This window comes from Danio rerio, chromosome 5, assembly GCF_052040795.2.
Source record: "Danio rerio strain M-AB ecotype USA chromosome 5, GRCz13ab, whole genome shotgun sequence".
Taxonomy (NCBI): domain Eukaryota; kingdom Metazoa; phylum Chordata; class Actinopteri; order Cypriniformes; family Danionidae; genus Danio; species Danio rerio.
Genome location: NC_141025.1, coordinates 23534771 through 23549843, shown reverse-complemented (window position 1 = coordinate 23549843; position 15073 = coordinate 23534771). Strand labels below are relative to the sequence as shown.

Below are 15073 nucleotides of genomic sequence, written 5' to 3'. Positions count from 1 at the left end.
CTGTGATAATGAGTCACACAATATCGTTACGAAGTTAAGCTTCACACTGCTTTTGCAAGATAAATGTGACACTATGCATGTTGATATCCACTGCTGTATGGAAGATCCGTTATGTTATGGTTATGTTAATGTGCAAAACGAACCTGATTTAACGTCATGTAAAACTCATTCTTGATTATATTTGTTGATTTATATAATCCCAGTTGCTTTGCGCATGTCTTGTCTTGTTGATATGATTTTATGCGTTATTAAGGAGAAATGTTAATACGTGGCTGTCAATCAATTCAGTGGGCCGGGAAACCGCACTCCTACATCACATTACGGTCAGTCTCAAAATGGGAGGGATTTGGATGTTAGGAAATGTATGAAAAGATCTTTTTGGATCTTTTTGCAGTCATTTGCCTCATTTTCTGTTAAATTACGAGGCTCAATTACAGCATTTTAGTGACATTTTAAGCACTAATTTTTGCTGGATTTTCTTGTCAGATGGTTATCATTAACACATTTTTTGATGTAACAAAAATGTTTCCCACATTTGTGTCAAAGTGCTTTCCATACTATTTTATGTTTACAAAAGTGTATGTTTATTTACAAATGTGCATTTAAACTTTACATAAAGTTATTAAAGTTTTATAAATAATGTAATGAGATTAGAATTTTAGAAATATGAAAAAATACTTTTTTTTTTAAATGCTAATTTATTATCATCCATAATAAAAACAAACAAACAAAACAACAACAACAAGGAATCTGTAAAGACTTTTTTTTTAATAAAAAATGTAGTCTAGAGGCAAATAACAAACTGGCCAGCTCATTTTGTCAGACAGAATTTGTACATTTAAATATTCATTAATAATTAAATTTGTCTTCTTCGATTGGTTATTTTCACAGTTTATGATGGCATACTCTCAGAAAAGGAACGAATAAGGGTGCTAAATTCTTGACATGTCAATTGGTACTATACAGCATTGTAAATTGTTTTAAATATCTGACTTCAAATTTTAAATCACATTTTCTTCTTGCCATCATTTGAACCTATAGAATGCCAGAACCATGAAAAATGATAGTCTATAATAAGTATGTTGGTAGGCTTTGCTCAGATAAAATTAAGATCTAAATGCTCTAAATGACCAAAAACATAAACAGAACAAAAAGAAAAACAGAATCGTAACATTTTAATGTAGAAGAAGAAGAAGAAGAAAAATAGCTCTTTTATAGTGGTTTTGACCACTTTTTTTTTATCTGGTCTAAGGTTAGACCAGTGAAACCAGCTGAACACCAGTTTAGCCAAGCTGGTAGAACAGCTTCCGTTTATGCTACAGTCATGCCCAGCCCACCTGCTTATGCTGGTTTTAGCTATTTATGTTTCAGCAAGATTAAAATCCAAAAACTCTGTTAAATCTGTTCTTTATTACTTTTAATTTTTTTAAAATGTTCCTCAATTGTTGCTGTTCCAGCTAAATGACAAATAACTAAAAACAAACTTTATTTAAAATAGGGTTTATAAACGTTTTAATATCTGAATAGCATTAAAAAGACAATTAAACTGCTCATTTTTATTTGGCTTTTCAAAAAAAGAACAATTAAAGCAAGCAGCTAGCAGAAAGAGAAAAGAGCACCGGCAGTGCTGCTGTGTGCCCGCTGGCCTTCTGAGAAGCTGATATGGACTGGCACATGCAGCATGCGGCTGGCTGGCAGTATCACCATGGCGACACTCACTAGGTCATTCCTGATGAGCAGTAACAACATCTGCCTGACCCAATGACTTCAAGGTGCTTTCTGCACTGCACACTGCACATTATTCTGGCCTGCTTGATGATACTAGAAAATCATGCCTGCAGATTCAGAGTCTAATTTGACATGCCCTTTGAATAAAAACACCCTCTCAACCATCCATACACATTGCATGTCCTGGAGCTTTGATTAATAACACCTGATTGTACATGCTCGCCTTTGGCTCTCTTCATGCAGATTAATGAGGTTAATTAAAGTGAAATAATATGAAAAGACAAAGAGCAAACATTGTATGTGTGTATGACTGCTGCTCTGTTGTTCAAGGGCAAGCGATTGAAATGTGTCTCATTTGCAAACCTAGAAAGGCCTCATATGAAAGCTTTTTGTAATGAAACAATGTTTTGACAACAGGTCAAGCTTTTGACTTGGATTCTGAGTAGGCCTGCATAAAATTGGAAAAAATGACAGTAGTGCATCCACATAAAATATACAAAATTATACAAATAAATACCAAATAAAATAAAGCACAGATGAACACAACATAACAAAGATAAAAATGAAATCATTTTTGATGGACTCTAACTACATTTAGCTACAGAATCGCAATAATCAAATGTAAATTAACACTGTATAGTTGTTATTGTATATATAAACAATCTTTGTTAAAGTGCCAAACTTTGTGTCAAATGGTTTAAATTAGCTTTAAGTCTTAGTCACTGGGCTTAAAAATACATTAAAATTAAAACCTTACACATTATTAGAACCTATTGGATTAGGTCGAGTTTTATTAATCCCATTCCCAACATGACCTTGCATATTCTGTGACTATTTCAGGTTTGCACATTGCACATCGATAATGAAACAATATAATGTGTAAACCAAATTCTGAGAAAATGTCATGCTGCAGGTTTCCTGGGATTAACATCTTGGGGTTTGCCAAAGTGTTGCTCATTTTTAGCCCAAGAAGAGAGCGAGTTACGTTAGTGCGAAAATAGTTTGTGTAAACTGCACTTTAAACAATGTAAAGAAAAGACTTGAAATTCAAAATTATTATAATCCTTCACACAAAAGACTTTCTTTAATTTATTATGCTTGTTCATTCATTCATAAATTAATTAATTAATTAATTAATTAATTCATTCATTCATTCATTCATTTTCAGCTTAGTCTCTTTAATAATCAGGAGTCGCCATAGTGGAAAGAACCACCAATTTATCCAGCATATGTTTTTACGCAGCGCATGCCCTTCCAGCCACAAACCAACATTGGAAAACACCCATACACTCCTGCATGCACATAAATACATCACGTTCAACTTAGCTTATTTAATTCTCCTATACCACATGCCTTTGAACTGTGGAGGAAACCCACGCGAACATGGGGAGGACATGTAAACTCCACACAGAAATGCCAACTGACCCAGCTGGGGCTCGAACCCAACCTTCTTGCTGTGAGGCGATCATGCTACGTATTGTGCCACATGACGCCTATGATTTTTCATATTAATTTAAACAAAGTGTTTCTTCCACAATATTTATAGAAATTTTACAAAACACTTAACATAAAAAAAACGTGAAAACATTGTTGTTTAATGTGCAGTTTCATCCCTGATTATGTGGTTGCTTTTTTAGGAATGGAAATGCATTTTTCCCATATCGCAGTGGAGCATGCTGTCCACAGGGGGGCGTCCAACAGCTGAAGGCTTCTGCATTGATTTTGATTGTGATAGAAGACAAGTTTATGCTGACATCCAGGGAATTACCAAAGCAAAGGTGAATCATTTGAACCTTTTTAATACAATTATAGGTTGTAGTATTTAATTTTGAGAACTTTTCACATTTTCAGATATGTCATTGTGGGCACACTGCTTTAGAGAAAATTGTTTTCATTTTTATTAACATTTAAAAAAAATAGGTTATTTGTTTTCCTCAGTATCTAACAAGCAACATATTAAAAACCTTAGCACATGATCTAATGCAGAGACACTGTTTTTATTTTATGTCACACAGATGCATTTAGTTTGAGAAAAGTCTTGAGTTTTTGGGCTCTAGAAATTTGGTTATTTTTTAATGTTTTTTTGTGTAACCTGCTCCAGAACAAGTTTTATTCTGAGTTAGAGATAGCAGACCCAAATTGGACCAGTCAGCTGCAAGTAGAGTCAAATATCTAGTCCAGGGGTGGCCAACCCTGTTCCTGGAGAGCCACCTTCCTGTAGATTTCAGTTGCTACCCATATCAAACACACCTGAACCAATTAATTAGGACCTGAACACCACGTGATAATTACAGGCAGGTGTGTTTGATATGGATTACAACTGAAATCTGCAGGAAGGTGGCTCTCCAGGAACAGGGTTGGACTCTAAAAGCATTTTTTTGCTAATAATTTCAACTGGATATCAGGCATTGTGAAACCACTTAACCTGAGATTAATCAGCTTACACCATTTGAGTTTGTTTGAGTGAACAGGGCATTAAATAAAAAAAATAAAAAACTTTAAGATGAAAGATGACACATTTAGGATGCGAGTAAATTACATTTAAGTGGGAAAATAACAGTAATTCAATGTTGGGCTTTGAAAAATTTTGTTTAGATTACTGTTATAAAAGTGCTATAACAAATAGCATTGAATTACTGTAGAATTATGTATATGTATGTAAATGTGCTGTTTGCCACGCTTGTAAAATGATGGAAATGTTTTGAAAATGCAAATGAAAAGTGCTTGAAAGGGGCTTCAATTTGACTTTGGAAAAGGTGTAAACTCTGGGATTTGTCAGACTGTATCTTACTCTGCAACCTGGAGTTTGTTTAACTCATTTTGTGCAACATGCCTCTGATGCATTACCAGTGTACAGACCTCTTCATCAAACCAAGATCAGAGGGTGAAGGTTTTGATGCTTTTGAGAGCCTCTCTTCCATTTTATGACTCATGGAAATCATGCTTATGGATAAGGATAAAGAGATTTTCAGTACTGTAGTGCTACATGCCAATAAAGGGATTCATTCAAAATATGGTCTCACATAGCCAGATCTATATAGTCTATAATCTCAAATATCTCAAATCTGTCATCAAGTGCCTCATCTACATTTACCCATTTAGAAGACGCTTTTGTCCAAAGGGACTTACAATAGACCTACTGCTGACCTGATGCCGGTGCATAGCAGAAATTGTTTAAAAGACAAAAGTCCTTTCATGTTGTGATCATAGGCTTACTTTACTGCTGTTATTTCTCACCGCTGTCATTTTTTTTTGTGTGTGTGCAGCACATCTTCGTCTACACATCATTCTCAACAGCATGGTCTGCATTTGGATTCTGGTTATCACTCTAATGCTGCAAAGGTATTTGCTAAATATTTTTAATTCTAAGCAAATAACAAGACATAATGACACAAGTAAAATACATATTTTCATTTAGCAGACACTTTTAGAATAAAATGGGGATGACTTCAAAACATAAAACAAAATAATTTGTAGTGGGTTTCCTTTTATTCCTAAGGGTTTAACAGTGGGATTTTTCAATTTATTAAGTTAATTAAATAATGTCTGTGGTAAACATAATTAGGCAATTCTTTAATGTTTGGTTTTACAATGCAATGGACATCAGTATAAAAAATATGTATTTTAGAAAACTTGTTTATTTTTTTAAAATATGTAAATAGACAAGAATGTTTGTGGAGTCTGTGCATGAATTTTTGCAGTTTAGCTTTAAGTATTGTCAAATTATGTGTACTAAAACCTATTAAATCACATTTTACTCATAAAAAAATAAAACATTATAGAACCCCATTGATAAACCATTTGGGAACGCGCAGCAAGCTAGTCTTCTGGGTTTTCACATCATCCCTGCATGACTCTATACATCATTGCAGTATATTCAGTCTTGTGCGCTACATACAGCACTGTATGCATGAGAGCAAGCACATGCAATAATTAGCTGGCTGCAGTTTAATTAGTGGCCACCGGTGTCACTAATGAAAAGGGCTTCTGAATTATACATATTAGCCCCTAATGAATACTTTTAAAGGATTAGTTAACTTCACTAAACGGAGAAAAATCCTGGAATTTTTTTCTCAGTAACCTTTTTGACTGAAGAGAGACATCTTGGATGACAGAGGATGAGTAAATTATTTTGAAATTTTCTGCAAAAAATATGAGGGTAAACTTATATTTTTGTAAGGACACACTAAATTCATTAAAGAAACAATACAATCGTAATAAGTTATTGTTAGTTCAAAAAGTTAATGTTAGTTAATGTATTTGCTAACATGAAAAACAGTCCATTTATGACCGTATTTATTAATTTTGTTAATGTTAATGAAAAGACAGTCATTAATACATTTTTAGTCCTTGTTAACAGTGCACTATATGTTAACTAGCACAACTTTGGGTTTTAATAATGCATCAGTGAATCTTTCTATCTATCTGGCTGTCTATCTGTCTGTTTGTCTGTCTGTCTGTTTGTGCATCTGTCTGTCTGCCCACCTGTCTGTATCTCTGTCTATCTGTCCACCTGTCTGTCTCTGTCTATTTTTCTATCTGTCTGTGTCATTTTTTCTCTATATTTCTTACTTTTAAAATATATGTTGTAATCATCAAATTTCTAGTCTGAAAATCCCTGAGATAGCATAAATGTAAAATACATTTAAATGTAAAATATAACTAAATTGTTTCAAGTAATGATCCTACAAATCTCTAATTTTGATTCCATGCTGCTCGATTTCATTTGCATAATCGTTGGCCTGAAATACAATCATCATATAATTTACTGTAATTCATACATATTCTGTGATTCACATGGTACAGTCCTTGTCTCTTTTTTAACCTAAATCCTCTATTTAATAGCAGTGATGCGTAATTGCTTCAGTTGTTTCTGAAAGCAGAATACACCAGTTTCTGCAGACAAATTGCAGCCCAAATCAGTGTTTTCTGGGTGTGTGCATTTCTAAAACATCTGTCTGTCTCTTTAAATCTGAAGCAGCTATGCTACAGTGACACGTGTGTGTCCTTTCCTCTGCTCTCACTCAGCTGTTTGAAATGATGACAGATGCCTTATACACACACACACACACACTCAAGATATCTCCCACTGAATCGTCAGGTTTCGCTTCTGACCTTTTCTAATGACATAATCCACCTCTCCAGTGAATTTGTCTTTCTCAGCACACATGTAATTTGCACGCTTCTTCCTTTCTGAATGTCCTTAAACACACATGCACCCTGTGTGTGGCATCTGCCCAACACTACTGCTGAGGCTGTGACCTCCAGTACCTCAGCATCCCTGTGGTTGTTTTCTAAACCAATCTGTTCCCTTTTTCTTACTGTTCACCAACACACACGTACACACGCATACACACACTAGCCCGCCCCCACGGTGCAGATAAATGTCCCTAGTGACACTGAAAAATGTCCCCCGCTTGCTCTCCTCTTTCCTTTACACCTGTTCCACACCTTCCTCTTGTTTCCTTGCCCTGCATGAGGTGCATTTCTCCTACAGCATTTCTATCTCCTTTTGTGGCCAATGTGCCATCCTTATGCCTCGTCTTTTCCTTTCTCTTTCTCTCTCTTCTCTTTCTCTGCCACCCCCCTTTGCCTTCATCCTCTTCCACCCCCTCCCTTTTTCCCTCTCTCTCTCATTCTCTCGCCTCTCCCTCCCTCCCTCCCTCACTCTGAGGCACTGCAGTAAAGTCTGTTGATGGGATTGAGGTGGTTTTTTTGCGCTGAGAGAGAGAGAGAGAGAGAGAGAGAGACTGCAGCATGCTGCATTGCAATCACACTTGAGCACATGAGAATCTGCCCACAAAAGCACACGTGTGCATTCATTCAGCCGCCGGATCCTCTGCAGCAGTGCGATGCTAGCCGAGTGCGTGATCTCATTCAAAGCGGGTAACTTGTGTCTTTAGGTGTCTAAATCTGCTGTCCCCCCCCACACATACACGCAAATCAGCGACTCCTCCCACTCCTCCTCCGAACCCCCATCCACCCAGGTCGACAGCAGGACGGCGTAGAGATTCTGGACACAGCTCTGAAACCGGACACGGACGTACGCAGGCAAAGACTCAGCTTTTGATTCTTGTTCCAGCCCAGGGATTATAATGCAGTGTTTGTTTGCTGGAAGATTTCTCTAAGAGACTGAGAGCTTTTGGTGGGTGACTGTCTTGCGTGTGCGTGCGTACCGGTTGTTTTTTCTGAGCTGTTGGACTGACGCACGGATACTGCAGCAGAACTGCAGGGGCCTGGACACTAACCTGGAGGACATGAGGACCCAGCGGATCCCCCGCCCCTGAGCTCCAGACCCCACTGCTGCTGCACATTCTGCTGAGGTGCTGCTCTCTCCTCTGCTCTGGACATTTTTTTGGATGTGTGTGTGTGTGTGTGTGCTAGGTTTTCGTGCTGCAATGTTCTTTTGCTATTGAATGTATGGGGCCTAGTGCTCTGTGTGTGTCAGTGATGGCTGAAAGATTGTGACAGAGAGTGTCTGTGTCGTAGCTGTCTGCTGACTGCTCTGTGCATGTGTATGTGTGTGTATGGTGTAGCTGAGCAGAGCTCCCAGAGGCCGACAGGATGCTGACAGCTCGCGATGGAGCTAGAGATGAAGCTCAGAAGCTGCACAGGAAATGGATGAAGCACCAGGCCTTCATGGCCGAACTGGCCCGCAACAAAGAATGGCTCGCCAAGATTGAACAGGTGAGTCACGAGAGCTGAAATTTAAAACATGGGGTATAGGGAGAGGCAGGGTAACTGCATGGGCTGTCCAACATTCTGGCAGATTTAAACCAAATCACATTCATTCCTGTAGCCCATCAAAAAAAAAAAGGTGACTGTGAAGACTTGTCTGTGTCTGTTTTTCCAAAGAGTCTTGAAAAATGTATCATGGTTTTCCCACAAATAGTAGGCAGAACAACCTTTTTATAACAAAAAGTCCTTTTTAACACCAAGTTTGCATATTATAATGGTTTCTGAAGTATGTGATACTGAGTACTTCAATTAGGGATCAGATATTTTAAATAACTGGAATAATATTTCACAATATTACAGTTTTTTACTGTATTTATGATCAAATAAATCCAGCTTAGGGAAGCATTTGAAACTTTCACCTGCTTGATCATTGTGCATGCTCTTTGGGGACTTTCATTTTGGGAAGCTTACAAGAAGAATAGAAAGCCAACAGGCAATAAGCTGAATCTATTACACGTATGTTATATGATAGAATGAGGATGGATTTAGGATTTGATAAGATTGGGTTTTGATAAGGTCATAGATCATAGATCTGTTGAGATTTTCAGGACTGGTTAAGAATAAATGGAGGAAAAAATCAGTATTGGTTGAGAAGAGGATTTGGAATTGGTTGTGGATAGATCAAGGAGAGATATAGCATGGGTTGTGGATTTGTTGAAGACATTTGGCCTTGATTGAAGATGGACTGAGAAAAGATCCATTGATTTGAGAAGAGCTGAGAACAGGTTCTGGCTTATAGAGATACATTTGGAAAAGGATATTTGAAAGGTAGTGAACTGTCTTTTGTAATCATGCATGTTTTTTTTTGTACAGTGAAGCCCAAATATTGCTCTAGATTGCAAGAAATGCAATGCAATGTTTTGGTTATGCAATCTTTATCAGTCATGTAAAACCAGAGAATGACACATGGCAGTGCCCAGGATTTTTCTGTGCTCTTCATAATATTTCCTGTGTCCATTCAGTGTGCTTCTCAGAGACCATGAAGGTGTTCATATTGGGTGCTTTAAACTGTTCCGTACATGAATCTAGAAACAAAGTTTGTATAAGATGCAAATAATAGAAACAATGTTTCTAGCTGGTTTTCTCAGCAAATAACATACATACACTCTCCGATTGTTCTGTTCTTGAAGAACTCCATATATCTTGCTTTAGTTTCAAATTGTAGAACCATTAAAGATTATGTTGAACCAATCATCAACTTATTTTTAAAGCACTAAAATATCTAACAATTTTGCTTGCTTAACAAAATAAACGTAAAAATAATAGCAAGTACTAAATAAGTACATTTAATATTTCATTATAATTTTAGATCCATGTTAAAATCTTTCCACTGATTAAATTTTTGTGTATTTTGGAAACACTTTACGCTCTAGGACATGTACAGTAGTTAATGCTAGTTAATATTTTTACTAACCTAAACAAAAAAAGAATAATACATTTATTAATGTATTTATTCATGTTTGTTAACATAGTTAATAAAAATGCAGTTGTTCATTGATAGTTCATGGTAACTCATGGTGAATTAATTAATGATAACAAGCACAGTGTTTGATTTAAATAATGCATTAGTAAATGTTAAACTATGATTAACAAATGCTGTACAAGCTTTATACATTGTTTGTTCATGTTAGTAAATACAACAATAACTATGAGTCCCGTATTCCAAAGTGTTACCAACATTTCTTATTCATGCAATTAATGGATATCCATATTTCATGCCTATTTGACATTGATGACAGCTGTTGATTTGAGCTTTCACTGCGTTATTGGACGTTGTATATATCGTTATTGGCATATCAGACAATAATTACCGATATCTACTGAAACATTAATGTGGGGCATTCCAAGACTGGATGGGGTTTAGGTGGTTCAATGGAATCCGAGTTGAAATTAAAGTGAAGATGAAGCTGATAACAAACAGAAAACGTTAATGGTGTAAATGAGAAAAAGGGTGGTCGGAATGGTCGTGGAAAGCTTAGTGATGAAAATTAAACATTCATGGATAAACAAGGCCTCTAGAAATGAAAGGTTCACAAGTCTTATCTTGCACATGTATGTTTGCATCATATTTTTGATGTCACTTTCTATAAAAATGGTACACAACATATTAAAGCACATGCTCAGATTGATTTTGTCTATATGGTGTCTTATGATGCTCTGGAATTCAATATTTGGTCCCAGATGACCTGTTCTGATCTGGTACATGCTGTCCTGAAAGACTGCTTATCATGGCTTGATATACAACAGGACATCCTGGTGCACCTGAAATGTGACGTTTGGGTTTTGAATGTCTTAACCCATATGGCACACTGTGGGATGGCATAGACATAGTATGTAAATCAGTCTAATAGTGTAACGGGTCTTAAAACGATAAAAGCTGGTGTTGCTGGTCATGGAAAATGGCAAGTGTATGATTTTATAGCTGGTGTTGCTAACAGTGGGTGGAAAGCTGACAAACAGCCTAACTGATATGTACTGAACAGTTTGCAAGTGCTACATTATCTAAAAAACATGTGCATGGTCAAACTGTATGCAAATTACAATATATGAATGCATTATCTTTTCCTGCTCTTTTATGGTAGGCGTATGGTGTAATGTTCTGCAGAAATTCTAGCATGTGGTAGTGTTGGTCAATGCAAGTGCCTCGATTGGTTTATTTTATTTTACATTGTGGTTTTGATCACCAAAACATTAAAATCGTACAAAAAAATCTCTGCCATAAAGGTTACTGTCTTAGGTCTGACTGAATAGTGTGTTTTACAATCTGACTATGATAAGAAACACTCACATGCCATTTTCTGCATTGAAGATTTAATGAATATTAGCTCAGATCTCCTATTCATGATTCTTCGCTCTGTGCTCATTGTATTGATACCACAGGTTTGAATGACAGCACTCTAAATGGGCCTGTTAAATTTCCATTTTGGCCTTGCTTTCTCTTCTCATGTTTCTTTCCATGTTTTACTGCTGAAGTTTGATGCTGTATACAGTTCACAGAGAAGCAGATGATGTAAGATGCTAAACTCCGTAGCCTTTGGGCTGACTGTACAACTTTGTAATAATTAAGCTAATCTTTATTCAAGCTGATTTTAAATGTCACTCTTGTTTATTTTCTAATATTCTGTGTCAGAGCCTGCCTAGAGGAGAACTCTACTGAAATTATTAAAGTCAACAATCAGTTTTCAGGCAGTAGTCCGACTGATTTGAAAATAATGTCATATGGCAAGAAAGATTGTATTTGTGTGTGTTTTTAATGAATTTGAGACAGTGCTGGGAAATATAGTGAAAACTAACAGTAAAAGATATATAAATGTATGTGTGTGAGGAAATATTATATTATATTATATGACATGTTAAATATTACAGTTTTAGTTAGTAAAACGCTGTCAAAGACAAGCTATACTCTAGCAACAGTATATTGCTATTTGGACATAATTTGTTCATTCATTCATTTTCCTTCGGCTCAGTCCCTTAAATTATCAGGGGCTGCTGCAGCCGCCAACTTATCTAGTATATGCTTTACACTGTGAATTCCCTTCCAGCTGCAACCCAGTACTTGGAAACACCCATACACTCTCACATACACTACAGTCTGGCCCAGCTGGGACTCAAACCAATGACCTTCTTGCTGTGAGGCAACAGTGCTAACCACTGAGCCATCGTGCCGCCCCTATTTGGACATACAAAAAAAATGTATCAGCTGTTAAGTTACATCAGGCCAACCAAGAAGTAGAAAACATTTTTCTAGTAGATCTTAATGAAAAATGTTTATCTTTACCAGAAGTCAATGGCTATTGTTTAAAACATTATTTAAAACATCAATACCTGTAATCCATAGCCTTGGGCTAATGGTCCAACGTGATATCAGGTTTATGAATAAATCATTCTTTTAAATCAGCTTTATTAAAAAAAAAACTGGTTAAACCCATTCACCAAATCTTCAACAGTTTGTGATTTAGTAAAACAGCACAGATCTACAAGTTAAGTTAGTCAATTAAAACGTACTTTTCCTGCCTGTTCATGCCTGTCAATTGCTCCTAAGTGTGAATAAGCCAGAATATATCATCCTGTGGCAGCACAGTGGCTCAGTGGTTACCACTGTCATCTCAAAGCAAGAAGGTCGCTGGTTCGAATCCTGGTTGGGCCAGTTGGCATTTCTGTGTAGAGTTTGCATGTTTTTCCCGTGTTGGCGTGTGTTTCCTCCGGGTGCTTCGGCAGTAACTTTTTAAAAGATACATATTTGTACACAAATAGTCTACAGTGGTACCTAAAAGGTGCATATTGGTACTCAAATGTACCTAAAAAGTACCTTTGAGGTACCATTATGGACTCTTCTGCCACAAATAAGGACATTTTGAAAAGGTACTGCCCCAGCGACAGCTTCTCTTTATTTCTGAGAGTGTAGGTGAATTGAATAAACTAAATTGGCCATAGTGTATGAGTGTGTGTTGTTCTTTGTTGCTGCTGGAAGGTCATTCGCTGTGTAAAACATATGCTGGAATAGTTGGCAGTTTATTCCACTGTGGCGATCTCTGATATAGACACTAAGCCGAAGGAAAATGAATGAATGAATATGATCCTGTGAAGCCAGGTTTTCCATCTCATTCATCATTTCAGTTCAATAACAATGACTGAACTAAGGAAAATGTTTTGTCTAAAGAACTGTCGATAAGCTCATGTGAGAAACAAGCAGACCAGCAAAAGGTAAAGTTCAAGTTTAAATGGTTTCTTGTACTCAATGTAAAATGATAAGTTGATGAAGAGAAGTGCATTTACTGTATGTGCTTCAAACATCAACACATCCACATTTAATATCATTTTTGGGTACCTTAAATATAAGATAGTATATATATTATGTTGTTTTATGACTCTAAGTGATCTGTTAAATCAGTTATTTGTAGCAGAAGCAAACAGTTCAAAAGAACCAATTTAAAGCATCAGATTTCTTCATTTGCTGAGGGTGGGAATTACAAGTAATCATGTTCAATTACAATAAACAATGTTTGGTTTCTTGCACTGACCACTAATTTTATAATACCTTGATTTATTTGTCAACTGCCAGAGGTATTCATTTAGCATTAATCAATATGATTTATTTGACACTCATGATGATTGTTGGTGTACATTATGTGAATCACCAATGGCCAAAGTTTCACCAAATACTTTAAAGTTCTTCTGGAGATTTTTTTTACAAGTCACACATCTTTGATGGCCTGAGGGTGGGAAAATTAATAGTAACTTTCAATGTTTGAGTTAACTGTGTACCTTAATGGTTAAATATTTTTATTATATATTTTTTTTCAATTATTAGGTACATCAGTATTCATAACACAATTATGATTATTTAATCGGTCAGAAAGACCAACATTTTAAACATTTTCATAACCTTTACAGGAGACCTATTATGCAATAAACACTTTTATAAGGGGTTTAAACACTTGTGTGGCAACAGTGTGTGCATATAGCCACCCTCTAATGGTAAAAATTAGCATTAGCAGATACGGCAGTCAGTGAGAAGCAGCTGTCTGCCATTAGAGTTTTTGAGATGTACTTGCCAAAGGTAATGTTAGCGACTAAAAAACAGTATAAATGGACTTTTAGGATGCACAAATGAACGTTGTAGCCACTTCTTTTAACATTTTCAGTTTTTCACAGAGATAACATTTGTTCTGTTTTTGAATCTGCTGCAATGCTGATGCATACCTCTTTTCAAATAAGGGCTGGAATTACAATCTTATTTGAATTTAAAGTGACAGTCACCAAAACAGCAAAATTGGGATCAAAGCCTAAAATAGGGTAGTTTCAAAGAGTTATAAAACATTATTTGTGGAGTATTTTGTGCTGAAACTTTATATACACACTCTAGAGACATCAGAGGCTTATTTTACATGTCGAAAAAGGGGCATAATAGGTTCCCTTTAATGCAAGCAGTTTAACCTACACTGTAAAGTTAAGGTAACTCAAACCATTTGAGGAAACCGATCGCAACAAACCATTTAAGTTCAAAAACTAATCTAAATGAGTACTGTGAACTTACTCCATTTGAGTAAACGAAGGAATTTGAGCACAGTAAAACCCAATAAATAAAGAGAACTCAAACCAACTGGGTACTGTAAAACCCTATAAGTTAAGGCAGCTAAAACCGTTTGAGGAAACCAATTGCTACAATACATTTAAGTAAAAAAAAAAAAAAAATCATAATGAGTACTGTGAACTTACTCTATTTAAGTTGAAGTAATGAGGTATTTAGTTAACTCACTACCTTCAACACTGAATTTTTAAAAGAGTAAAATTAACTTTCTGTAAATTTTGAGTTAACTACACTCATTTCATTAGTAAACTCGACTGTTGGGTTTTACAGTGTAGTAAAAATGGTTTCCACACAGATTTCCACTAAATAAGCAATATTTTGACTATATTGACAATATTAATAGATCACCCAGTCCTAATTTGCCAGTGTCATATCATAGGTTGAGAAAGTCTAATCTCCTAGTATGATGTAATATCTGCAATTATACTAAATGGCATGATTCTTTCTTCTGTTTATCTGTAAATGCCAGTGGAAATCAGCAGCTTCTTGGCTACAGTAAGTGGGTGTGACTCTCGT

At 36.0% G+C, this 15073-nt stretch overlaps 1 protein-coding gene and 2 long non-coding RNA genes across 6 annotated transcripts in view; 2 read left to right on the top strand and 1 right to left on the bottom strand.

Annotated features, from left to right (window-relative positions):
• Positions 1-15073, bottom strand: part of LOC147843941 (uncharacterized) — a 560137-nt gene that overhangs the window by 104930 nt on the left and 440134 nt on the right. The window lies entirely within an intron of this gene.
• sptbn4a (spectrin, beta, non-erythrocytic 4a) overlaps positions 1-15073 on the top strand; it is a 48470-nt gene that overhangs the window by 808 nt on the left and 32589 nt on the right. For 3 of the 4 annotated variants that reach the window (XM_087253428.1, XM_087253429.1, XM_087253430.1), the window contains 3 exons: positions 3366-3506; positions 4995-5070; positions 8265-8415. In XM_087253428.1, coding sequence (XP_087109554.1) covers positions 8293-8415 — 123 coding nt within the window. In that variant the 5' untranslated portion in view covers positions 3366-3506; positions 4995-5070; positions 8265-8292. Of the gene's footprint in view, positions 1-3365; positions 3507-4994; positions 5071-7732; positions 8052-8264; positions 8416-15073 lie in introns of those variants that run through there. The other variant, XM_087253427.1, reaches the window with a different exon arrangement.
• LOC147843947 (uncharacterized) lies at positions 9365-14645 on the top strand. The gene is made up of 3 exons (XR_015491164.1): positions 9365-11057; positions 11107-11786; positions 13016-14645. It is a non-coding gene; the product is annotated as an uncharacterized LOC147843947 (long non-coding RNA).